The 25,623-nt window shown below is 43.4% G+C and overlaps 2 protein-coding genes across 5 annotated transcripts; both read left to right on the plus strand.

The window, feature by feature from the left end:
* The first annotated feature begins 653 nt into the window (after positions 1–653).
* On the plus strand, positions 654–20,728 carry LOC121530922 (leucine-rich repeat-containing protein 43-like). 3 transcript variants are annotated; one of them, XM_041836297.2, is made up of 13 exons: positions 654–824; positions 927–1,014; positions 1,342–1,599; positions 1,964–2,074; positions 2,743–2,882; positions 3,473–3,711; positions 5,847–6,010; positions 6,090–6,279; positions 12,213–12,352; positions 12,531–12,605; positions 13,243–13,473; positions 20,142–20,247; positions 20,487–20,728. In XM_041836297.2, the coding sequence occupies exons 1-13, from the start codon at positions 820–822 to the stop codon at positions 20,642–20,644; spliced, it is 1,905 nt and encodes a 634-aa protein (XP_041692231.1). In that variant the 5' UTR covers positions 654–819; the 3' UTR covers positions 20,645–20,728. The 3 variants fall into 3 exon arrangements, with proteins under 3 accessions (XP_041692231.1, XP_041692232.1, XP_041692233.1); XM_041836298.2 differs by having other exon boundaries at positions 6,093–6,279; XM_041836299.2 differs by lacking the exons at positions 5,847–6,010; positions 6,090–6,279.
* Positions 20,729–20,829: 101 nt separating this feature from the next.
* LOC121530924 (N-acetyllactosaminide beta-1,3-N-acetylglucosaminyltransferase 4) lies at positions 20,830–25,623 on the plus strand. Of its 2 annotated transcripts, none has more exons than XM_041836300.2 (2): positions 20,830–21,232; positions 23,953–25,623. In XM_041836300.2, the coding sequence occupies exon 2, from the start codon at positions 23,957–23,959 to the stop codon at positions 25,085–25,087; it is 1,131 nt and encodes a 376-aa protein (XP_041692234.1). In that variant the 5' UTR covers positions 20,830–21,232; positions 23,953–23,956; the 3' UTR covers positions 25,088–25,623. The 2 variants fall into 2 exon arrangements, with proteins under 2 accessions (XP_041692234.1, XP_041692235.1); XM_041836301.2 differs by having other exon boundaries at positions 20,830–21,017.

Below are 25,623 nucleotides of genomic sequence, written 5' to 3' on the forward strand. Positions count from 1 at the left end.
TTGCAATAAGGCAATTAAGTAATACTGCAAAGAAATTCAGGACAAAACTTTTTGGATAAAAATAAATGGAATATAGCTAAGCACAGGCAAAATCCTAGAGGAAAACTTGGTTCAGTCTGCTTTCCAACAGACACTGGGAGACAAATTCACCTTTCAGCAGGACAATAACCTAAAACACAAGGCCAAATGTACACTGGAGTTGCTTACCAAGATGACATTTAATGTTCCTGAGTGGCCTAGTTACAGTTTTGACTTAAATCGGCTTGAAAATCTATGGCAAGACTTGAAAATGTCTGTCTAGCAATGATTAACAACCAACTTGAAGAATTCTTTGAAGAATAATGGGCAAATATTATACAATCCAGGTGTGCAAAGCTCTAAGAGACTTACCCAGAAAGACTCACAGCTGTAATCGCTGTCAAAGGTGATTCTAACTGTTAGACTTTTCTTCCACTTTGACATTACGGTGTATTTTGTTTAGATTGTTGACAAGAAAAGTACGAATAAATCCATTTTAATCTTACTTTGTAACACAACAAAATGTGGAAAAAGTCAAGGGGTGTGAATACTTTCTGAAGGCATTGTTCCTATCTTTAGACCATCTGTGTGCCTGCCAAAGGAACTTAATTGAAGAGTTCAGCCCATGTACCTTCCCACTACAGGAAAGTGGTGTAATGTAGATCCCTGGTATGTGTTCTGTCAACTGTTGCCAGGCAACCATTCCGAAAGGCTCCAGAGCCAAATGCAGCCGCTCAATTGTAAACAGGCAACAGGACCTTGAGAAACCAAGAAAAACAAAGCCTTAATTCTACCCAAAACATGAAGTAAATTAGTTTGATCCTGTGGCTCTCACACCATTTCATGGGATTGACTTTCCCTTTAATGGGTCTGTAATTTTTTCTCTATCTACAACCCTAATCCTTTAGTATGAGCTCTCGGACACTTTCTTTGGCTGTGGAGGAGCAGCTTCGTAGCCTCTGTCTGAAGGACTTTCCATGTGGGCATGGCTGTTGGGTGAGTCCACAAGCCATTTATGTATGAAGCTTTTTTGGCAACACATCAGATCAGGTTGGTGGAAAAGAGGGCAGACAAACTTGTGTGATTTACTCAAAGATCCCAAAGTCTCAATGTAATGTAATGGATGGTGCCAGAGCCATATATATACACAGTACATGGCTCTTGATGGTGCCATCCAGCGAGCAAGCTCACCTCTTGATGGTGTCCTACTCTTTTCATGTGCAAAGTATTGGATATGAATGAGATGGTCCAAAATACCATTGATAAACAGAAATGGAATGCTTTTTATCTCATAACGGCATGTTCCTGTGCTGTTGTGTTTAGAGCAAATCCAGAGGGAATATCTTTGAGGAACAGAGTTGGGGCTACATCGAGCAGGACGAGGGGAGAGAAGGTGCAGCCAAGGAAGAGCAGGAGGCCCTTATGGAGCACTTGACCAGTCCACTGTCCCCATGGCGACATGAGGGGTCATGGAGCCCCCAAGCCCCGACCCTGAGAGAGCTGTCCGTGCGAACACCTGAACTTCTCCATGGCAACTTCATATTCAGCCACTTCAACACCCTACGTATTGTGGACAAGGGTGTGAGTATATTAGCTGTCTGATACCCAATGCTCACAAGCCTTAATGCATTTGTTGAGCAATCCTTTGGCTCCAGTTTATATTACCAGCCTTTATATTCCTGTCCTACTGAAATAAACAATTCATCCAACATTTTATTTTGTACAGTAATCAGCAATTATAGTAAGACGTGCCATCACTTTGAGCAGGACAGGAGCAAGGTTGATTGCATATGAAAACCATGTGTGATGAAAGTATTATTTGATAAGTCCCAGCAGTGTAGTCTCGCATTTTCAGGAAAAGACCAGCTATATTGAGGAAGACCCTCCCCCATATTTTGAATGTGAATTCATACTGTCAGTGAATGGGTCTGTTTGTGTGCATCAGGTCTCCATCGTCGATGATGGCTTGCTCAGGTTCTCCAGTCTAAGAGAGTTAGTGCTGAGTGCCAACAAAATTTCTGAACTGCAAGCAGAATACCTGCCCTGCACTTTACAAGTGAGTCACACAACACAGGGAGAGGAGGGGCTGTGGCACATCAACCCATGTCTCATTGAATCCCACCACAGGGGCACTCGGATAGAGCGCCATTCGTCTGCACTGAACTGTAGTAGGAGGAGTGATTATGTGGAGTTAGGGTTGAGCCGGAGTGTGGACATTAAGCTAGGGTGGGTTAGGGTTGAGCTGGGGTGTGGACATGAAGCAAGGATGAGTTAAGGTTAGGGTTAAGGTTGAGCCGGAGTGTGGACATGAAGCTAGGGTTGGGGCTTGAGTTAGGGTTAGGGTTAGGGTTGAGCCGGGGTGTGGACATGAAGTTAGGGTAAGGAGTAGGGTTAGGGTCAGGGTCAGGGTTAGGGTTATAGCTAGGGTTAGGGTTCAACTGCGGTATGGACATGAAGCTAGGGTTATGGATTGATCAAATTGATTAGAAAATTCACAGATATTGGTGTGATGTATCACTAAAAACATTAAAACAAGTAGGCCTTATTACTTTTTATATTATTTATGACATTGTTAGGGTCACTTTTTCAATCTTTTAGCTCAGAAGACAGCAAGCAGTAAGTTTAAAATCATTGGGATGTTTGAACACTGATGCATATAGTGATAGTCTTTGATATCACTGCACAGTCCTTCAAATAAATGCATTATATGCGTTTGTTTGAAAGGTGTTGGAGCTCTACGCCAACCAGGTTTCCAGCCTTAAAGGTCTATGCAGCCAGCCTCTACCCTGCCTTCAGCACCTGGGTCTGGGCTGCAACAGGCTGGGTTCCCCCGCAGACATCCAGTACCTCACTGGAACTCTATGGTAAGTGCTCACACACAGGGCAAGTGACAAGCAGTACAATTTCAATACTCATCTGCACTTGCTCACAATCACCAACAGATGACAACAGACTCTAGCAATAATAGGAAGGGACCATTGGAAGGGACATAATTCATTACATTCCTTAGCAGTCATTTGAATAATAATAATAATAATAATAATAACTTTATTTGTATAGTGCTTTTCAGTTCAAGTAAGAAAGTTATGCACATCATAAAATAATAAAATAAAAGTACTAACAAAATTAACCTTTGTGGGTGAAACAGAAGATCTAAAAAAATACATGTCTTATTAGGGGCACAACATATCATAGTTACTAAAATACTATTTTCATATAAAATATTAACAACTAGCTATAATGTATATTTATTTCGTTGCTATACCATCTATTCCCCATATGAGAAAAATACTTTTTGTCTAACTTTTTTACCATGGCTGTTCAGGTTGTTTGTGTGGTCAATCAAACATCATTATAACTGATGAAAGGGCAGATCCCATACATACAGAGGCAGTTCAACAGCTTCCTCTCACCAGTTGTCAGCTCAGCCCTTGCATTCTGTCTCCCTCTTCAGGCCACGGCTGGTATCTCTGGACCTGAGCTGGTCTGGCTTCCAGGGACAGCAGGCCCTAGTGGATGCCCTGGCCACCCTGCCTTGCCTGAGGACCTTGGTGCTGGAGGGCAACCCCCTTACCTTCACCCCGTCCTACCCAGGCTTCATCCTGGATAGCCTACCGCGGCTGCTCTACCTGGACGCCACACGGGTCACACCGGATGATCACCATCGCTTTGGAGGCCTGGCCAAGATGAGAGGTGAAATTATCAATCACCACACTATCACCATTGTCTTACATTATATAGTGTGACGACTACATCTGCACTGATCGGTTGTGTAGGAGTGACTCCACCTGACATAAGAATGCACTAATCACACAAGATAGTTGATCTGATTGTACATCATATTCTCCAGGCATGAATCAGCACCCCATACCTGTTCAATGATGTGGACACATACTGTATTTTCCTATTGAAGGAGCCTGCCTTACAGTGATTCTTGACAGAATATTCTGTTCATTAAACCAGTTCTTCTCTTCCTGTTTAGCGCAGGCATTTCCCAGCAGTTGCTTGTGTTCTCATCACTGTGTTATGTCTGTGCATTTCATTATCAATGAGAGCCAAGTTACCCAAGTACCCTAGCCATAGAATAGGGGTCATCAACTAGATTTAGCCGATCACATACAGTGCCTTCAGAAAGTATTCATACCCCTTGACTTATTCCCCATTTTGTTGTGTTACAGCCTGAATTCAAAAGAGATTACAGCCTGAGATTACACACAATACCCCATAATGACAAAGTGAAAACATGTTTTTAGACATTTTAGAAAATGTATTGAAAATTAAATACATAAATATCTAATTTATATAGGTATTCACACCCCTGAGTCAATACATGTTAGAATCACCTTTGGCAGCAATTACAGCTGTTAGTCTTCTTGGGTAAATCCCGAAGAGATTTGAACACCTGGATTGAACAATATTCACACATTATTCTTTAAAAAATTATTCAAGCTCTGTCAAGTTGGTTGTTGATCATTGCTAGACAGCCATTTTCAAGTCTTGCCATAGATTTTCAAGCCGATTTAAGTCAAAACTGTAGCTGGGACACTCAGGAACATTCAATATCATCTTGATAAGCAACTCCAGTGTATATTTGGCCTTGTGATTTAGGTTATTGTCCTGCTGAAAGGTGAATTTGTCGCCCAGTGTCTGTTGGAAAGCAGACTGAACAAGGTTTTCCTCTAGGATTTTGCCTGTGCTTAGCTCTATTCTGTTTTTTTAAATCCTAAAAAACTCCCTTGTCCTTGCCGATGACAAGCATACCCATAACATGATGCAGCCACCACCGTGCCTGAAAATATGAAGAGTGGTACTCAGTGATGTGTTGTGTTGGATTTTTTGGAATTTTTTTGCAGTTTTACCTTTGTGCCTTATTGCAAACAGGATTCATGTTTTGGAATATTTTTATTCTGTACAGGCTTCCTTCTTTTCACTCTGTCATTTTGGTTAGTATTGTGGAGTAACTCAAATGTTGTTAATCCATTCTCAGTTTTCTCATGTCACACCCATTAAAATCGGTAACTGCTTTAAAGTCACCATTGGCCTCATGGTGAAATCCCTGAACGGTTTCCATCTTCTCCGGCAACTGAGTTAGGAAGGATGCCTGTATCTTTGTACAACATGTAATTAATAACTTCACCATGCTCAAACGGTTATTCAATGTCTGCTTTTACATTTTTTTACCATCTACCAATAGGTGCCCTTCTTTGCGAGGTATTGCAAAACCCCCCTGGTTTTTGTTGATGAATCTGTGTTTGAAATTCACTGCTTGACTGAGGGACCTTACAGATAACTGTATGTGTGGAGTACAGAGATGAGGTAGTCCATCAAAAATCATGTTAAACACTATTATTGCACACATAGTGAGTCCATGCAACTTATTATGTGACTTGTTAAGCACATTTTTACTCTTAAACTTATTTAGACTTGCCATAACAAAGGGGTTGAATACTTATTGACTCAAGACATTTCAGCTTTGTAAAAACATAATTCCACTTTGACATTATGGGGTATTGTGTGTAAGCTAGTGACATAAAATCTCAATTTAATCCATTTTAAATTCAAGCTGTTAACACAACAAAATGTGGAAAAAGTCAAGGGGTGTGAATACTTTCTGAAGGCACTGTATATCATTATGCATGTGGGAATACTTTGGACCAGATTTCCCAAATTGAAATCACTTGGAGCTGATTTGCTGGTGTTTTTACAGTCTTTTTTGTCCAACAAGTAAAATAATAGAACTTGGGGGGCCAAATAAAATCACCTTGGGAAAATGTTTCAGCCTGCTTTTGAAGAGTAAGAAGAGTAAGATAGTTATGTTCCATCCACAGACCGGATAGTGGACCAGGCCATGGCAACAGTGACAGTGCGTAGGATCAGGGGTGTCCCGGACCCACTGCTGACTGTGGATGAGAGTTCACCTGAGTTCCCTGTGGTCAGCTACAGCTACTATGTCAACTATGAGTTCCTCCGCCAACCACCCTCTGGCAACAAGGCATGATATCCGATTTTTCTCTTTAGTCATTCATCTTAATTTGTTGTTATATGACAATCTAGTTGTTGATTGGTCACAGCAGGCTGGCAGTGACACTGCATCCACATCTGATCCAATGGCACCCATAGCGGAGAAGACGGATGGGGGCATCGTTGGTATCTATCAGACACCAAAAGAGAACTGTGAAGAGGAAACAACCAACACTCCAATACCAGACACCACAGCCAGGACAATGGAGAGTTTGGGAACTAACCATTGTTCCATTGATGGTAATCAACTTTCAGTGCCTTCAGAAAGTATTCATACCCCTTGACTTATTCCACATTTTGTTGTTACAGCCTGAATTCAAAATGAATTAAATAAAATAAAAATCTCACCCAACCTCACACAATACCCCATAATGACAAAGTGAAAACAAATGTATTGAAAATGAAATTGAGAAATATCTCATTTTTATAAGTATTCACACCCCTTTGCTATGACACTCCAAATTAAGCTCAGGTGCATCCAATTTCCTTTGATCATCCTTGAGATGTCACTACAACTTGATTGGAGTCCACCTTTGGCCAATTCAATTATTTGGACATGATTTAGAAAGAAACACACCTGTCTATATAAGGTCCCACAGTTGACAGTGCATGTCAGAGCAGAAATATACCATGAAGTCCAAGGAACTGTCCGTAGAACGCCGAGATAGAATTTTAGTCATATATCTGGGGAAGGCTATAAAACAATTTCTAAAGTGTTGAAAGCTTCCAAGAACACAGTCGTCTTCATCATTGTGAAATGGAAAAAATATGGAACTATCCAGACTCTGCATAGAGATGGCCTTCCGACCAAACTGAGCAAACGGGCAAGAAGGACCTTGGTCAGGGAGGTGACCAAGAACCCAATGACCATTCTGACAGAACTACAGAGTTCCTTGGCTGAGATAGGAGAAGGACAACAGTCTCTACAGCACTTCACCAATCTGGGCTTTATGGGAGAGTGGCCAGATGGAAGCCACTCCTGAGAAAAAGGCACATGACAGCACGCCTGGAGTTTTGCAAAAAGGCACGTGAAAGACTCTGAGATCATAAGGAAAACGATTATGTGGTCTGATGAGACAAACATTGAACTCTTTGGCTTGAATGCAAAGCGCTATGTCTGGAGAAAACCAGGCACAGCTCATCACCTGTCGAACACCATCCCTACCGTGAAGCATGGTGGTGTCAGCATCATGCTATGGGGATGCTTTTCAGCGGCAGGGACTGGGAGACTGGTAAGGATAGAGGGAACAGTGAATGGAGCCTAATACAGGCAAATCCTTGATGAGAACCTGCTTCAGAGTGCAAAAAACCTTGGGTTACGTTCCAACAGGACAATGACCCCAAGCATACAGCCAAAGCCATTTATTTGATTTTATTTAACCTTTATTTAACCAGGTAGGCCAGTTGAGAACACGTTCTCATTTACAACTGCGACCTGGCCAAGATAAAGCAAAGCAGTGCGATTAAAAACAACAACAACACAGAGTTACACATGGGATAAACAAAACGTACAGTCAATAACACAATAGAAAATCTATATACAGTGTGTGTGAATGTAGTAAGTTATGGAGGTAAGGCAATAAATAGGCCATAGTGCAAAATAATTACAATTTAGTATTAACACTGGAGTGATAGATGTGCAGAAGATGATGTGCAAATAGAGATACTGGGGTGCAAATGAGCAAAACAAATAACAATATGGGGATGAGGTAGTTGGGTGGGCTAATTACAGATGGGCTGTGTACAGGTACAGTGATCGGTAAGGTGCTCTGACAACTGATGCTTAAAGTTAGTGAGGGAGAGTCTCCAGCTTCAGAGATTTTTGCAGTTCGTTCCAGTCATTGGCAGCAGAGAACTGGAAGGAATGGCGGCCAAAGGAGGTCTTGGCTTTGGGGATGACCGGTGAGATATACCTGCTGGAGCGCATACTATGGGTGGGTGTTGCTATGGTGACCAGTGAGCTAAGATAAGTCGGGGATTTGCCTAGCAGAGATTTATAGATGACCTGGAGCCAGTGGGTTTGGCGACGAATATGTAGTGAGGGCCACCCAACGAGAGCGTACAGGTCACAATGGTGGGTAGTAAATGGGGCTTTGGTGACAAAACAGATGGCACTGTGATAGACTACATCCAATTTGCTGAGTAGAGTGTTGGAGGCTATTTTGAAAATGACATCGCCGAAGTCAAGGATCGGTAGGATAGTCAGTTTTACGAGAGCATGTTTGGCAGCATGAGTGAAGGAGGCTTTGTTGCGAAATATTCCATGCTGAAATTGCTTCAGAACAAGAATGTGAAAGTTCTTGAGAGGCCTTGACTTGAATCTCATTGAATATCTGTGGAAAGACTTGAGGATTGTTGTTCACCACCGCTCCCTACCGAATTTAACAGAGCTTGGCGCCAGAGGGGATGACTGCCATTTTACGGGCTCCTAACCAACTGTGCTATTTTGTTAGTTTTTTTGCATTGTTTGTAACTCATTTTGTACATAGTGTTGCTACCGTCTCTTATGACCGAAAAAAGAGCTTCTGGACATCAGAACAGCGATTACTCACCTCGAACTGGACGAAGATTTTTTCTTTAATGAGTCCGACGCGAAGGATATACTGCTTTCCCAAGACCAGGCCCAAATCCCCATCATTCAGTGAAGAAAAGACGGACATACCGGGGAGCCTTGTGAGAATTATTTTGGCGAGTGGGTAAACCGCCACTACCATCCGTCCTATTAGCCAACGTGCGATCACTGGAAAATAAACAGGATGCTCTACGGTCAACTATCCTACCAACGGGACAGTAAAAACTGTAATATCTTATGTTTCACCGAGTCGTGGCTGAACGACGACATGGATAATATGGAGCTGGCTGGGTTTTCCATGCATCGGCAGGACAGAACAGCTACGTCTGGTAAGACAAGGGGCGGGGGTGTGTGTCTATTTGTCAATAACAGCTGGTGCGCGATGTCTAACATTAAAGAAGTCTCAAGGTATTGCTCGCCTGAGGTAGAGTACCTCATGATAAACTGTAGACCACACTATCTACCGAGAGAGTTCTCATCTATATTATTCGTAGCCGTCTATTTACCACCACAAACCAATGCTGGCACTAGGACCGCACTCAACAAGCTGTATAAGGCCATAAGCAAACAAGAAAATGCTCATCCAGAAGCAGCGCTCCCAGTGGCCGGGGACTTTAATGCAGGCAAACTTAAATCTGTTGTACCTAATTAAAAACTCTAGACCACCTTTACTCTACATACAGAGACGCATAAAAGCTCTCCCTCGCCATCCATTTGGCAAATCTGACCATAATTCTATCCTCCTGATTCCTGCTTACAAGCAAAAACTAAAGCAGGAGGTACCAGTGTCTCGCTCAATGCGTAAGTGGTCAGATGACACGGATGCTACGCTACAGGACTGTTTTGCTAGCACAGAATGGAATATGTTCCGGGATTCATCCAATGGCATTGAGGAGTATACCACCTCAGTCACCGGCTTCATCAATAAGTGCATCGACGATGTCGTCCCCACAGTGATTCCGGACGACTGTTCTCCGTAGCCGATGTGAGCAAGACCTTTAAACAGGTCAACATTCACATTCACAGACGGATTACCAGGACGTGTACTCAGAGCATGCACTGACAAACTGGCAAGTGTCTTCACTGACATTTTCAACCTCTCCCTGACCGAGTCTGTAATACCTACATGTTTCAAGCAGACCACCATAGTCCCTGTGCCCAAGAAAGCAAAGGTAACCTGCCTAAAAGACTACCGCCCCGTAGCACTCACGTTGGTAGCCATGAAGTGCTTTAAAAGGCTGGTCATTGCTCACATCAACACCATCCTCCCGGAAACCCTAGACCCACTCCAATTTGCATACCACCCCAACAGATCTACAGATGACGCAATCTCAATCGCAGTCCACACTACCCTTTCCCACCTGGACAAAAGGAACAGCTATGTGAGAATGCTGTTCATTTACTACAGCTCAGCGTTCAACACCACAGTGCCCACAAAGCTCATCACTAAGCTAAGGACCCTGGGACTAAACACCTCCCTCTGCAACTGGATCCTGGACTTCCTGACGGGCCGCCCCCAGGTTGTAAGGGTAGGCAACAACACATCTGCCACGCTGATCCTCAACACTAGGGCCCCTCAGGGGTAAGTGCTTAGTCCCCTCCTGTACTCCCTGTTCACCCACGACTGCGTGGCCAAACACGACTCCAACACCATTTTTAAGTTTGCTGACGACACAACAGTGGTAGGCCTGATCACCGACAACGATGATACAGCCTATAGGGAGAAGGTCAGAGACCTGGCAGTGTCGTGCCAGGACAACAACCTCTCCCTCAATGTGAGCAAGACAAAGGAGCTGATCGTGGACTACAGAAAAAGGAGGGTCGAACAGGCCCCCATTAACATCGACGAGGCTGTGGTGGAGCGGGTAGAGAGTTTCAGGTTCCTTGGTGTCCACATCACCAACAAACTATCATGGTCCAAACACACCAAGACAGTCGTGAAGAGGGCACGACAACACCTTTTCCCCCTCAGGAGACTGAAAAGATTTGGCATGGGTCCCCAGATCCTCAAAAGGTTATACAGCTGCACCATCGAGAGCATCCTGACCGGTTGCATCACTGCCTGGTATGGCAACTGCTCGGCATCCAACCGTAAGGCGCTACAGAAGCTGGTGCGTACGGCCCTTCCTGCCATCCAGGACCTATATACTAGGCGGTGTCAGAAGAAGGCCCAAAAAATGGTAAAAGACTCCAGTCACCCAAGTCATAGACTGTTCTCTCTGCTACTGCACGGTAAGCGGTACCGGAGTGCCAAGTCTAGGTCCAGAAGGCTCCTTAACAGCTTCTACCCCCAACCCATAAGACTGCTGAACAATTAATAAAATGGCCACCCGGACTATTTACATTGATACCCCCCCTGCTACTCACTGTTTATTATCTATGCATAGTCACTTTACCCCTACCTACATGTACAAATTACCTCTACTAACCTGTACCCCCGCACATCGACTCGGTACCGGTACCTCCTGTATATAGCCTCGTAATTGTTATTTTATTGTGTTACTTTTTAGTTTATTTTTTACTTTAGTTTATTTAGTAAATATTTTCTTAACTTTATTTATTGAACTGCATTGTTGGTTAAGGGCTTGTAAGTAACCATTTCACAGTAAGGTCTACACCTGTTGTATTCGGCGCAATTTGATTTGATTTGAGAAAATCTGCAAGTAAAAATGGGAGAAAATCTCCAAATCCAGATGTGCAAAGCTGATACAGACATACCCAAGATGACTCAAAACTGTAATTGCCGCCAAAGGTGCTTCTACAAAGTATTGACTCAGGGGTGTGAATATGCGATATTTCTGTATTTCATTTTCAATAAATATGCAAAAAATTCTAAACATGTTTTCACTTTGTCGTGATGGGGTATTGTGTGTAGATGGGTGAGAGAAAAATATACATTTAATCCATTTTGAGTTCAGGCTGTAACACAACTAAATCTGTATGAATACTTTCTGAAGGTACTTTAACTACCACAAAGAAGGCTCCTGAGCATGTATCGCAGATTCTCATTGCATCTTCACACATAAATGAAGGTACAGTGTGATCATGATGATAAAACTTTTGCAAAATATCAGAGAAAACTATGCAGAGTTGTTAAGGGCCAGGGAACATTCATTAAAGGGATAGTGTTCAGAAATGCTTAAAAAATCTTGTTTTCTTACCTTCAGAGGAGTTGTCTTTCTTACAATTTTAATAGAAGCTCTACAGAAAGCCCTGTGATGTAAAGATAGACTTCCAGTCATTGCGCTAATGCTAGATAGCAATGGCTCGCTCAACTACCTTCAAACTGCACGCACAGACATAAAACTGGTATCCATGAGTTAATCTGACTCTGGGTAAGTATAAAATTATTACCAAAATCTGGCACTATCCCTAGAATAATATTAGAGGGAAGCAGGACCGTGCATTGGATGCCTTTTCATTCTGTTCCACTAGGTGATTCTTGAAACCTCCGTCGCCTGACCTGCTTTTTTACTGATCTCATCCTCCGTCTTCTATAAGATTGATATAATCTTTCTGTGTCTTTAGTTAGTACCAACTATTTCTCTCCTCTCTCTCTCGCTCTCTCTCTCTCCAACCCCTCATTGTCCCCATTCTGCAGTGATGATGAACAGCACACATAAGCTGGCATGGGCAGAGTATATGGACTATGACCACACAAGTGTGCATAGTGTTGGTGAGCTGGGGTCCTTCAAGTCCTTCATCCTTCGTGGGCTCTGGTTGACTGTGGAGGAGGAGAAGGTACAGAACAAAGCAGACGCTCCGCACCATGCAAACAAAGACGGTTCACATACTCCCAAATCTACATACTGAATACTCTAGATGTAAGGATTTATGTTTAGGTTGATGCATGGATGTCTTATGGGTGGATAAGAGGATTGAGTTATTGTTATCTGACTATTATTTGGCATTTTTTTAGGTCCTCTCATGGCCTGCCCCTTCAGGAGAACAGCCAATAACCAAATCTACAACAGAAAAGAAAGGGGGGAAAGAGGTGACGTTACACAATTTGTAATCTCTCATGGACAGATTCAGAAAGTGACAAACTTTTGCAAGAATTTTACTTCTGGGTAACCAAGATTACACTATTTAACAGTCGTTATAGTCTGGTGATGGAAAGGTTCTCAACAATGTTCTTTTTCAGAGGGCAGCTGAAAAACCTGTTCCTTGTTAGTGGCACTGTATCACATATAACCTGTTTTTCAGTATAGTCATGCAAAGGGTAATTGCTTCCTCATAGAATGTATGTTGTTTAAATGGTGGCTGTTGAGTGTTTGTGGTTAACACAATGGAAGAGGGAAATTTCATGATGCTCAAACTGGTCGAGTACAGTAGATTAGATTTTTGAAATGGTTGCAATTACTTACAAGCAATGGTAGTGTGAAATAATCTTTCAGATACACTATTTAAAAAAGCATAACCATTAATCTGAAGAGATCCCGTCCAGTAAGTCAATTTTGTTTGTAACAATGTAAGGTACCACTTCAGTCAACAGAATATTTTTCTCTCTGGCTTTTTACAGTATATAGTAATCCAACACATGATATGTCTAATGGAAACCTTTATGAAGGAATTGATGGTAACAGACATGACTAGTACAAAATACGTATTATTTTGTCTGTGTTGGACAGTGTGCGCGACCACCAAGCAACACTTGTTCCAACCAAAAATCGAAAGACAAGAACAAGAAAAAAGTCTCAATAATGGACCTAGTCCAGGACACTCCCATCAGAAGAACCCTGGGCTCGATCCATGTGCCACTACAGGACCTGGTGTCTGGTGATCAGAGAGTTGATGTCCTGTGCAACCTTGGGGTGCTGCTCACAGAGCAAAGCACCAGGGCCATGCCACCCCGAGATAAGGTACTCTGTAGCTTGTGACTCTCTCCTCTTTCTCTGTAAGCAAAGTAAAACTATTTAAGTGAAATATGTGCCAAAGTTTACACCAGAGGCCCTTTGCTCTACATCATCTATACTGAAGTATTGGGGCAATTCCATGGTACTGGAATTATGCTGAGACTGATTTTTCACTTTAAACAAAAACCATAGAACAATGACTACTTTGAACAATTTAATACAACATTTAGGCCTACTGGAAAAACTGTGCAGATGCAAAGTTTGGTAACAGAATTACGGTAAAATCTCCCTCAGTTTTATTCTGTTAACATTTAGATTTACATTTACATCATTTAGCAGACGCTCTTATCCAGAGCGACTTACAAATTGGTGCATTCAACTTATGATAGCAAGTGGGACAACCACTTTTATTTATTTTTCTTCTTCTTTTTTTTATGGGGGGGTGGGGGAGGGGGGGTAGAATGATTGCTTTATACTATTCCAGGTATTCCTTAAAGAGGTAGGGTTTCAAGTGTCTCCGGAAGGTGGTCAGTGACTCCGCTGTCCTGGCGTCGTGGGGGAGCTTGTTCCACCATTGGGGTGCCAGAGCAGCAAATAGCTTTGACTGGGCTGAGCGGGAACTGTGCTTCTGTAGAGGTAGGGGAGCTAGCAGGCCAGAGATGGATGAACGTAGTGCCCTCGTTTGGGTGTAGGGTCTGATCAGAGCCTGAAGGTAAGGAGGTGCCGTTCCCCTCACAGCTCCGTAGGCAAGCACCATGGTCTTGTAGTAGATGCGAGCCTCAACTGGAAGCCAGTGGAGTGTGTGGAGGAGCGGGGTGACATGAGAGAACTTGAGAAGGTCGAACACCAGACTGACTGCGGCGTTCTGAATAAGTTGTAGGGGTTTAATGGCACAGGCAGGGAGCCCAGCCAACAACGAGTTGCAGTAATACAGACGGGAGATGACAAGTGCCTGGATTAGGACCTGTGCCGCTTTCTGTGTAAGGTAGGGTCGTACTCTGCGAATGTTGTAGAGCATGAACCTGCAGGATCGGGTCACCGCTTTGATGTTAGCAGAGAACGACAGGGTGTTGTCCAGGGTCACGCCAAGGCTCTTTGCACTCTGGGAGGAGGACACAATGGAGTTGTCAACCGTGATGGCGAGATCATGGAGCGGGCAGTCCTTCCCAGGGAGGAAGAGCAGCTCCGTCTTGCCGAGGTTCAGCTTGAGGTGGTGATCCGACATCCACACTGATATGTCTGCCAGACATGCAGAGATGCGATTCGCCACCTGGTTATCAGAAGGGGGAAAGGAGAAAATTAATTGTGTGTCGTCTGCGTAGCAATGATAGGAGAGACCATGTGAGGATATGACAGAGCCAAGTGACTTGGTGTATAGAGAGAATAGGAGAGGGCCTAGAACTGAGCCCTGGGGGACACCAGTGGTGAGAGCACGTGGTGCGGAGACAGATTCTCGCCACGCCACCTGGTAGAAGCAACCTGTCAGGTAGGACGCAATCCAAGAGTGAGCAGCGCCGGAGATGCCCAACTCGGAGAGGGTGGAGGAGGATCTGATGGTTCACAGTATCAAAGGCAGCGGATAGGTCTAGAAGGATAAGAGCAGAGGAGAGAGAGTTAGCTTTAGCAGTGCGGAGAGCCTCCGTGACACAGAGAAGAGCAGTCTCAGTTGAATGACCAGTCTTGAAACCTGACTGGTTTGGATCAAGAAGGTCATTCTGAGAGAGATAGCAGGAGAGTTGGCTAGAGACGGCACACTCAAGTGTTTTGGAGAGAAAAGAAAGAAGGGATACTGGTCTGTAGTTGTTGACATCGGAGGGATCGAGTGTAGGTTTTTTGTGGAGGGGTGCAACTCTCGCTCTCTTGAAGACGGAAGGGACATGGCCAGCGGTCAAGGATGAGTTGATGAGCGAGGTGAGGTAAGGGAGAAGGTCTCCGGAAATGGTCTGGAGAAGAGAGGAGGGGATAGGGTCAAGCGGGCAGGTTGTTGGGCGGCCTGCCGTCACAAGTCGCAAGATTTCATCTGGAGAGAGAGGGGAGAAAGAAGTCAAAGCATAGGGTAGGGCAGTGTGAGCAGGACCAGCGGTGTCATTTGACTTAATAAATGAAGATCGGATGTCGTCAACCTTCTTTTCAAAATGGTTGACGAAGTCATCCACAGAGAGGGAGGGGGAGGAGGAGGAGGATTCAGCTGGGAGGAGAAGGTGGCAAAGAGCTTCCTAGGGTTAGAGGCAGAGGGTTGAAATTTAGAGTGGTAGAAAGTGGCTTTAGCAGCGGAAACAGAGGAAGAGAATGTAGAGAGGAGGGAGTGAAAAGATGACAGGTCCGCAGGGAGTCTAGTTTTCCTCCATTTCCGCTCGGCTGCCCGGAGCCCTCTTCTGTGAGCTCGCAATGAGTCGTCAAGCCACGGAGCAGGAGGGGAGGACCGAGCCGGCCGGGAGGATAGGGGACATAGAGAGTCAAAAGATGCAGAAAGGGAGGAGAGGAGGGTTGAGGGGGCAGAATCAGGAGATCAGAGGGAGAAGGATTTAGCAGAGGGAAGAGATGATAGGATAGAAGAGGAGAGAGTAGTGGGAGAGAGAGAGCGAAGGTTGCGACGGCACATTACCATCTGAGTAGGGGCAGAGTGAGTAGTGTTGGAGGAGAGCGAGAGAGAAACAAAGTAGTGATCGGAGACTTGGAGGGGAGTTGCAGTGAGATTAGTAGAAGAACAGCATCTAGTAAAGATGAGGTCAAGCGTATTGCCTGCCTTGTGAGTAGGGGGGGGGGGCGGTGAGAGGGTGAGGTCAAAAGCGGAAAGGAGTGGAAAGAAGGAGGCAGAGAGAAATGAGTCAAAGGCCGACGTAGGGAGGTTAACAAACTTTGTATCTGCAGAGTTCTTCCTGTAAATGTATTTTTGTTACATTTTCTCTGGAAATTGTTAAAAGTAGGCCTTGTGCACAGAGTTCTACGGTTTGTTAAACTTTGAAATCAATGGTTTTGGTTTGGTATACATTTTAAAGTGAAAAATCTGAGTCTCAGCGTTAAAAATAAACATAACCATGGAATTAACCTTGAAATTGCCCATTGTCATTCGTAAATGATCCATAACAAATCTTGTGAGAAAGAAACAATTGTGGTCAAGGCAAATAAAGAGTCATGAATCTCTTCTAGTCAATAGAGATAAGCCTATACAGTGCATTTGGAAAGTATTCAGATCCCTTCACTTTTTCCACATTTTGTTACATTACGGACTTCTTCTGAAATTGATTAAATAAAACATTTTCCTCATCAATCTACACACAATACCCGATAAGGACAAAGCGAAAACAGGTTTTCCAATTTTTATGCAAATCTATTCAAATTTTAAAAACGGAAATACCTTATTTACATAAGTATTCAGACCCTTTGCTATGAGACTCGAAATTGAGCTCAGGTGCATCCTGTTTCCATTGATCATCCTTGAGCTGTTTCTACAACTTGATTGGCGTCCACCTGTGGTAAATGTAATTGATTGGACAAGATTTGGAAAGGCATTCAGACCCCTTCTGTCACGTTCGTCGTGTAAAGGATTGGACCAAGGTGCAGCGTGGTATGCGTACATGTTTAATGATAATAATAAACACTTGACAAAATAACAAAGCAACTGAACGTGAAGTTCTAAAGGCTATACATCAAACAAGCCAAACAAACAGAAACAAGATCCCACAACATAGGTAGGCAACACGGGTCTGTGAAGGCGCCCTGGCGGGACAGTGCGCAACGCCGGCGCATAGCCTGGTGTCTGAACGGTCACACGCTCCTCAAAGCGAGTGCGGGGAGTTGGCTCTGCTCTGCAACCTGGCTTCGCCAGCCTCTGCTCTAAGTACTGAGCTCTCTGCTGCTGAAGGGTTAACTCCTCTCTCAGTTCCTCCTGTTGCCTGGCCAACCCCTCTCTCAGTGCATCCACTGACTCCTTCTCCCTGTGAGCCTCCTGTAGCGCCTCCCTCTGAAGGGAGAACTCCTGCTCCCTCTGAGCTAACAGCCCCCGCAATGTGGTGGTCTCCTCTCTCAGACTTATGAGCTGCAGGTCTTGGAGGGCCTCTACTATACCGGCCTCCTCCTCCACAGTCAGCCTTTTCACGGCCTCCTGCTGCTTCGTCGATCACCCCGTGTGCCCCCCCAAAAACTTTTCTTGGGGTTGCCTCTCGGGCCTCCTTCGTCGTTGTGCACTTCGGCGTCGCCATTGATCCTCTCCTGCCTGGGCTTCTTCCTTTGCCCAGGGTTCTTTACCGGCTAATATCTCCTTCCAAAAATGTCTTCCCCACCTGTGTCAAGGGTGTCTTCTCCTCCTGGCCACGCTGCTTGGTCCGTTGGTGGTGGGATCTTCTGTCACGTTCGTCGTGTAAAGGATTGGACCAAGGTGCAGCGTGGTATGCGTACATGTTTAATGATAATAATAAACACTTGACAAAATAACAAAGCAACTGAACGTGAAGTTCTAAAGGCTATACAGTGGGGGAAAAAAGTATTTAGTCAGCCACCAATTGTGCAAGTTCTCCCACTTAAAAAGATGAGAGAGGCCTGTAATTTTCATCATAGGTACACGTCAACTATGACAGACAAATTGAGGGAAAAAAATCCAGAAAATCACATTGTAGGATTTTTTATGAATTTATTTGCAAATGATGGTGGAAAATAAGTATTTGGTCACCTACAAACAAGCAAGATTTCTGGCTCTCACAGACCTGTAACTTATTCTTTAAGAGGCTCCTCTGTCCTCCACTCGTTACCTGTATTAATGGCACCTGTTTGAACTTATCAGTATAAAAGACACCTGTCCACAACCTCAAACAGTCACACTCCAAACTCCAGTATGGCCAAGACCAAAGAGCTGTCAAAGGACACCAGAAACAAAATTGTAGACCTGCACCAGGCTGGGAAGACTGAATCTGCAATAGGTAAGCTTGGTTTGAAGAAATCAACTGTGGGAGCAATTATTAGGAAATGGAAGACATACAAGACCACTGATAATCTCCCTCGATCTGGGGCTCCACGCAAGATCTCACCCCGTGGGGTCAAAGTGATCACAAGAACGGTGAGCAAAAATCCCAGAACCACACGGGGGGGGACCTAGTGAATGACCTGCAGAGAGCTGGGACCAAAGTAACAAAGCCTACCATCAGTAACACACTACGCCGCCAGGGACTCAAATCCTGCAGTGCCAGACGTGTCCCCCTGCTTAAGCCAGTACATGTCCAGGCACGTCTGAAGTTTGCTAGAGTAAATTTGGATGATCCAGAAGAGGATTGGGAGAATGTCATATGGTCACATGAAACCAAAATATAACTTTTTGGTAAAAACTCAACTCATCGTGTTTGGAGGACAAAGAATGCTGAGTTGCATCCAAAGAACACCATACCTACTGTGAAGCATGGGGGTGGAAACATCATGCTTTGGGGCTGTTTTTCTGCAAAGGGACCAGGACGACTGATCCGTGTAAAGGAAAGAATGAATGGGGCCATGTATCGTGAGATTTTGAGTGAAAACCTCCTTCCATCAGCAAGGGCATTGAAGATGAAACGTGGCTGGGTCTTTCAGCATGACAATGATCCCAAACACACCGCCCGGGCAACGAAGGAGTGGCTTCGTAAGAAGCATTTCAAGGTCCTGGAGTGGCCTAGCCAGTCTCCAGATCTCAACCCCATAGAAAATCTTTGGAGGGAGTTGAAAGTCCGTGTTACCCAGCGACAGCCCCAAAACATCACTGCTCTAGAGGAGATCTGCATGGAGGAATGGGCCAAAATACCAGCAACAGTGTGTGAAAACCTTGTGAAGACTTACAGAAAACGTTTGACCTGTGTCATTGCCAACAAAGGGTATATAACAAAGTATTGAGAAACTTTTGTTATTGACCAAATACTTATTTTCCACCATAATTTGCAAATAAATTCATAAAAAATCCTACAATGTGATTTTCTGGATTTTTTTTCCTCATTTTGTGTGTCATAGTTGACGTGTACCTATGATGAAAATTACAGGCCTCTCTCATCTTTTTAAGTGGGAGAACTTGCACAATTGGTGGCTGACTAAATACTTTTTTCCCCCACTGTACATCAAACAAGCCAAACAAACAGAAACAAGATCCCACAACATAGGTAGGCAACATGGCTGCCTAAGTATGATCCCCAATCAGAGACAACGATCGACAGCTGCCTCTGATTGGGAACCACACCCGGCCAACATAGAAATACAAAATCTAGATCTTACACATAGAAATTCACACCCTGACCAAACCAACTAAAGATCTCTATGTCAGGGCGTGACACCTTCACTCTTTCCATTTCTAAAATTGATTAAATTGTTTTTTCACCCTCAATCTACACACAATACCCCATAATGACAAAGCAAAAACAGGGTTTTAGACATTTTAGCAAATTTATAAAAAATAAAATAAACTGAAATATCACATTTACATAAGTATTCAGACCCTTTACTCAGTACTTTGTTGGAGCACCTTTGGCAGCGATTACAGCCTTGAGTCTTCTTGGGTATGACGCTCAAGCTTGGCACACCTGTATTTGGGGAGATTCTCCCATTCTTCTCTGCAGAAATTTAATTTAAAGGCTGTAGCATAACAAAATGTGGAAAAAGGGAAGGGGTCTGAATATTTTCCGAATGCGCTGTATATGTCTGACATGCTTTGTAATTTTCTCCAGGACCCAAGTAAGAAATCCAAACATGACAAGAAGAAGGAGGACAAGAAAACTAAGTCAAGTGCTGACAGTGCAGGGGGGCAGAAGAATGCTGCACCACCCTCTAAAAGTGAGCAAAAATAATCACCTCATACATAGCAACTGTGTAGGAGTTGATAGAATAGCAGTTCTTAGGCCAGCTTTACCTGGATGAAAAATAGAATCCCTTCCTTAGCCTTGCTAGTTTCTAGAGAATAAAATATCTGTGCAACTGACACAAAATGTACAGAAAAAAATGTACAATTCCATGTAAAATGGTACCAAATAAGTTGGGTTCATAAGACTAAACATTTCCCTTCATGCTTGTAGGTAAGGGAAAAGGACGGAAGGAAAGCGAGGCAGATTTCCGCATGGACGACAACTCTGCTCCCAGTCCAAACCAGTTAGAGCCAATGACTGTGGAGTTCACTGTGCATCTAGAGAAATGGCGTTCAGCCTCAGAAGTCCATCACCTGGTTCACCCATGATGAGCCTTCAGCCTAGCTATTTGTATGAAGAAAACGAAAAGTTGTAATGACAAAATTGGGGATTAAACCAATCACGAACTCAAATTTGTCAAGTTTATTACAGTAAAAGGCCACCTTTTTATATCCCAAATTCCAAGTAGCTATATCCAAATATTGGGAAATTTCCTTTTCAAAAGGTTCCTGGATCTAACAGCAGGGACAGGCTTCAAAAGTCACACGGTGACACGCCCTTCAAGACAATAGGATAAATTGGTGACAATAAATGTCGTGCAACTTCCCTTCAGGACTGTGAGGTAACTTGAACTTGCTAACCATAGTCGAGTCAATTCGCAACGATTCTCTAGATGAATAGCAGAACTTATTGAAAACGCAGGTATAGTAGTATTTGTAAAGAATTATAACGCGATCAAGCAAATTATAAATTGAGTATTTCAGCAACAGGTGCGCAAACATTGATTGAGCATCCTTCCCGCTAAGGATTGTGTGGTGGTAAATGTTGAACAGCACTTCAATTCTCTCCGAAACTCACGTCCTAAGTAGGCTACAACTATTTTGATGGTCTATCTTCGTCTTTGTTTTTAATATCAAGTAAGTGAATTACAGTGTTGTATTGAAACTCTTTTTTTAATGGCTAAGAATAACATTTTTTGAATAGGCACATAAAAATGAAAAGAAACCAAATATCTTGGGCTTGATAGGATAAATGATCAATTGTTAATCAATCACGCATTATATTGTATTTCCTTGTTTTATAATGAGTAAATACAGTCTAGTATAAAATAACTAGCATAACTAGTATATCATTGAAACATTAAACAAAACAAATAGTTTTGTGGTGTAGCCTAAAATCTATTATCATTTTATAAGGTTCTTTAGCCTACACCTGAGTGCTGGAACATTATTATTGACGTTTTTCAATTTCCGTTTATAAAACACACAAGACATCTTGTTCTTAAAATAAAATCAAAATTAAACAAATCTTCAATTGTAACTGAATCAAGTGAGTGTTGGCCCCTTTTTCCTTTGTATAGGCCTATGGGAATCACAGGAGGTTGGTGGCACCTTAATTGGGGAGGACGGGCTCGTGGTAATGGCTGGAGCGGAATGTGTGGAATGGTATCAAATACTTCAAACACATGGTTTCCATGTTATTATGAGCCGTCCTCCCCTCAGCAGCCTCCACTGATGGGAATTGCTTTTTGGCTTAATTCAAGCACCCTGTTATTGCTTTACTAAATGTGTTGTTCTGTGTGGCTTAATTAGTGTGAAAATACACACATTTACAGTGAGGGAAAAAAGTATTTGATCCCCTGCAGATTTTGTACGTTTCAAATCAAATTTTATTGGTCACATGCGCCGAATACAACAAGTGCAGACATTACAGTGAAATGCTTACTTACAGCCCTTAACCAACAGTGCGTTTATTTTAAACAAAAAAAGTAAGAATAAAACAACAACAAAAAAAAGTGTTGAGAAATACAAAGAGCAGAAGTAAAATAAAGTGACAGTAGGGAGGATATATATACAGGGGGGTAACGGTGCAGAGTCAATGTGCGGGGGCACCGGCTAGTTGAGGTAGTTGAGGTAATATGTACATGTGGGTAGAGTTAAAGTGACTATGCATAAATACTTAACAGAGTAGCAGCAGCGTAAAAGGATGGGGTGGGGGGGCAGTGCAAATAGTCCGGGTAGCCATGATTAGCTGTTCAGGAGTCTTATGGCTTGTGGGTAGAAGCTGTTGAGAAGTCTTTTGGACCTAGACTTGGCACTCCGGTACCGCTTGCCGTGGCGGTAGCAGAGAGAACAGTCTATGACTAGGGTGGCTGGAGTCTTTGACAATTTTGAGGGCCTTCCTCTGACACCGCCTGGTATAGAGGTCTTGGATGGCAGGGAGCTTTGCCCCAGTGATGTACTGGGCCGTACGCACTACCCTCTGTAGTGCCTTGCGGTCAGAGGCCAAGCAGTTGCCATACCAGGCGGTGATGCAACCAGTCAGGATGCTCTCGATGGTGCAGCTGTAGAATTTTTTGAGGAACTGACAAAGTTGTCAGTTTGCCCACTGACAAAGAAATGACCAGTCTATCATTTTAATGGTAGGTTTATTTGAACAGTGAGAGACAAAATAACAACAAAAAAATCCAGAAAAACGCATGTCAAAACTGTTATAAATTGATTTGCATTTCAATGAGGGAAATAAGTATTTGACCCCTCTGCAAAACATGACTTAGTGCTCTCAATGTTCAAATAAACCTACCATTAAAATGATAGACTGATCATTTCTTTGTCAGTGGGCAAACGTAAAAAATCAGCAGGGGATCAAATACTTTTTTCCCTCACTGTATGCGCGACTTCAATCTTAGGAAAAGACACACATTTTTGTGCTAATTAATTCATAGGAAAATACCTTTTTGGGGGACAAACTTCGGAACAATCTTTTGAAAGGTATTGGAGCAATGCATTTTGGGCAATGGTGTTCTACACTGCCTTTTTTTGTGTCCCACATAAAACAAACATGTTAACAACCCAATATTGTTAATCAACCAGGTTTTATTAATGCCAATGTTGTTTTCTATGCTTTTTTTTTGCTTAATACTTTGGGATACTGGTGCTAAGCCACACAAAAATGTACAAAATCTGCTGAAATACTTTTTGTAGATATTTGCACTAATTGAGTGTGAGATTGTGTTGCAACAGGATAGAATAGGGCTGACATATGCAGATTTTAACAGAAATGCAGTCTCAGCCAAAGCGGGAACATTGCCTTTAAATTTCAATTACTCTGTAAAGCTGAACTTCTGTGATGCGGATTGAATAGAGGCCCTAATTGACCTGTCTAGACACCTACTTGTTAAGAACAGCCTAGGTCTAATGCTGCATTCATAACCAAGTTGGGAAGGTGGTATTTACCACATAAGGCATGGAAAAATCCTCTTGAATGCCCCTCCAATACTTGTTTCATTCTCAAAACTTTTGACCATGACTGTAGTCTATTGTAGGCCTACTTCATATACTGGTAGATACATACTGAATGACAGCACAAACAGTCTTCTGTTACCAAATGTTGCATCTGCACTGTTCTTCAAGAAAATGTGTTTTTGTAAAGTTTTCAGTGGAAATTGTTAGAAGTAGTCCTTGTGCATAGAGTTGTGTGGTTTGCTTAACTTCGCAATCATTTGTTTGACAGACATTTTAAAGTGAAAAATCTTTGTCTCAGTGTCACTCTGTTACAGTCGAATTGCCCATAGGCTACCAGTGCCAATTCTGTCTCCTTGTTGCTAAAAAGTAGTGTGCTTGCAATTCTTTTTCAGAACCATGAGGATCCTATTCAGAAACCAAAGCCTCAGTAGATGGTCCATTGTCATTGGGACTGCGTTGTTGATTGGCGTCCTCTTTGTGATGATGGACCTCAATGTCCCACGAACATATAGGAGAGAGCTCAGAGTGTGGCATAAGAACCACACAGACTGGCAGTGGAACACCTTTGCCTCCACCACACCACCACAGTCACAGCCCACTGTGGATGTTTTCAATTGCTCCCTCAATGACAGCATGCAGAACATTCCGTCCTCTATCCCACCTCCCCACCGTAACTTCCTCATGTACAAACACTGCAGGACATTCCCCCGCCTGCTGTCTCCGACACCCTGTGAGAATGACCTTTTTCTCCTGCTGGCCATTAAGTCCACAGCCATCCAGGTGGATCGCAGGATTGCGCTCCGGACCACTTGGGGGAAGAGGGGATATGTTCAGGGTAAAAGGGTGAAACTGTTGTTCTTAGTAGGTAAGTCGTCAGACAGAATACAGGGATACCCGCTGCAGCAGCTACTGGAGTGGGAAAGCAGGCAATTTGGGGACATCCTGCAGTGGGATTTTGAGGACAGTTTTTTCAACCTGACCCTGAAGGAGGTCCAATTCCTGAACTGGTTCACTTTGGAGTGTCAGTGGGCCCACTACGTGTTCAAAGGGGACGATGACGTTTTTGTTCACACAAGCAATCTGGTTGAATATGTTAAAGGCCGAAAGCCCTCTGAGCAACTGTTCGCTGGTGACATCATTCCAAGAGCCTATCCAATCCGGCACAACCAATGGAAGTACTTCATACCAGTGGAGATGTACCCCAACAAGCCATATCCTCCATACGCTGGCGGTGGGGGCTACCTGATGTCACGTCAGACTGTGCTGAGCCTGGGAGTGGCAGCGTCCAGCACTGACCTCTTCCCCATTGATGATGTCTTTGTGGGCATGTGCCTGCAGAAGATTAATGTCACGCTGACGCACCACTCTGGCTTCAAGACCTTTGGGTTCCGTCAGGTGGTGTCACACTTCAACCCCTGCATTTACAGGGAGATCATGCTGGTGCACAAACTGAATCCCACCGAGATGTGGACCATGTGGTCTCTACTGCAGGACACAAAGCTGCAATGCTTTCAATTAAGGACGTGAGGCATCTGGTGTTGAATGTATCTTGCTGTGCTTGTCTGTCTTGCTACTGTAAAATGAGCATTTCTGTCATAGATAAATTATCCTTATGAATGGTCAAAAATAGCTTCCTTTCCTTCATCCATACTAATATTTGAAGTATTCGGACATATTGCCTTTCCTGTGTGTTCAGATCAGCAAAGATCGTGTACGGAGATTTGACACTTATGACAAGGACGTTTCTAGAATGTTTCTTGGGTTCTAGGAAGTTGGAACAGGGGTATTGATGGGAAACTTTAAAAACAGGTCAGGTGGGTTACAGAGGTACTGATGGGAAACATAAAATAAACAGATCTAGTGGGTTACAGAGGTGCAGTGATTAAAACTTGTCTACTATAGCTGAAATCTGTGGCATGTAATGTATATTTAAACGTGTGATAACGCTATCCAAAACAAGTGGTAATTTCCAGGATTTAGTCAGTTTCTATTCAAATGAACTTTATTGCTTAGCAGAGACAGTACTTTCTTACGAGGAAGTAATTTGTGTAAAGAAAATATTT

The sequence above is a fragment of the Coregonus clupeaformis genome, chromosome 18 (genome assembly GCF_020615455.1).
Source record: "Coregonus clupeaformis isolate EN_2021a chromosome 18, ASM2061545v1, whole genome shotgun sequence".
NCBI lineage: Eukaryota > Metazoa > Chordata > Actinopteri > Salmoniformes > Salmonidae > Coregonus > Coregonus clupeaformis.

What these genes read in the sequence shown, in the direction of transcription:
- LOC121530924 (XM_041836300.2), top strand. Translation starts at nt 23,957, where the DNA reads ATGAGGATCCTATTCAGAAACCAAAGCCTCAGTAGATGGTCCATTGTC.
- LOC121530922 (XM_041836297.2), top strand. An exon ending in ACCTGCCCTGCACTTTACAA is followed by an intron (nt 2,075 to 2,742) that starts GTGAGTCACACA and finishes TTTGTTTGAAAG; the next exon opens with GTGTTGGAGCTCTACGCCAA. An exon ending in TGACTGTGGAGGAGGAGAAG is followed by an intron (nt 12,353 to 12,530) that starts GTACAGAACAAA and finishes GCATTTTTTTAG; the next exon opens with GTCCTCTCATGGCCTGCCCC.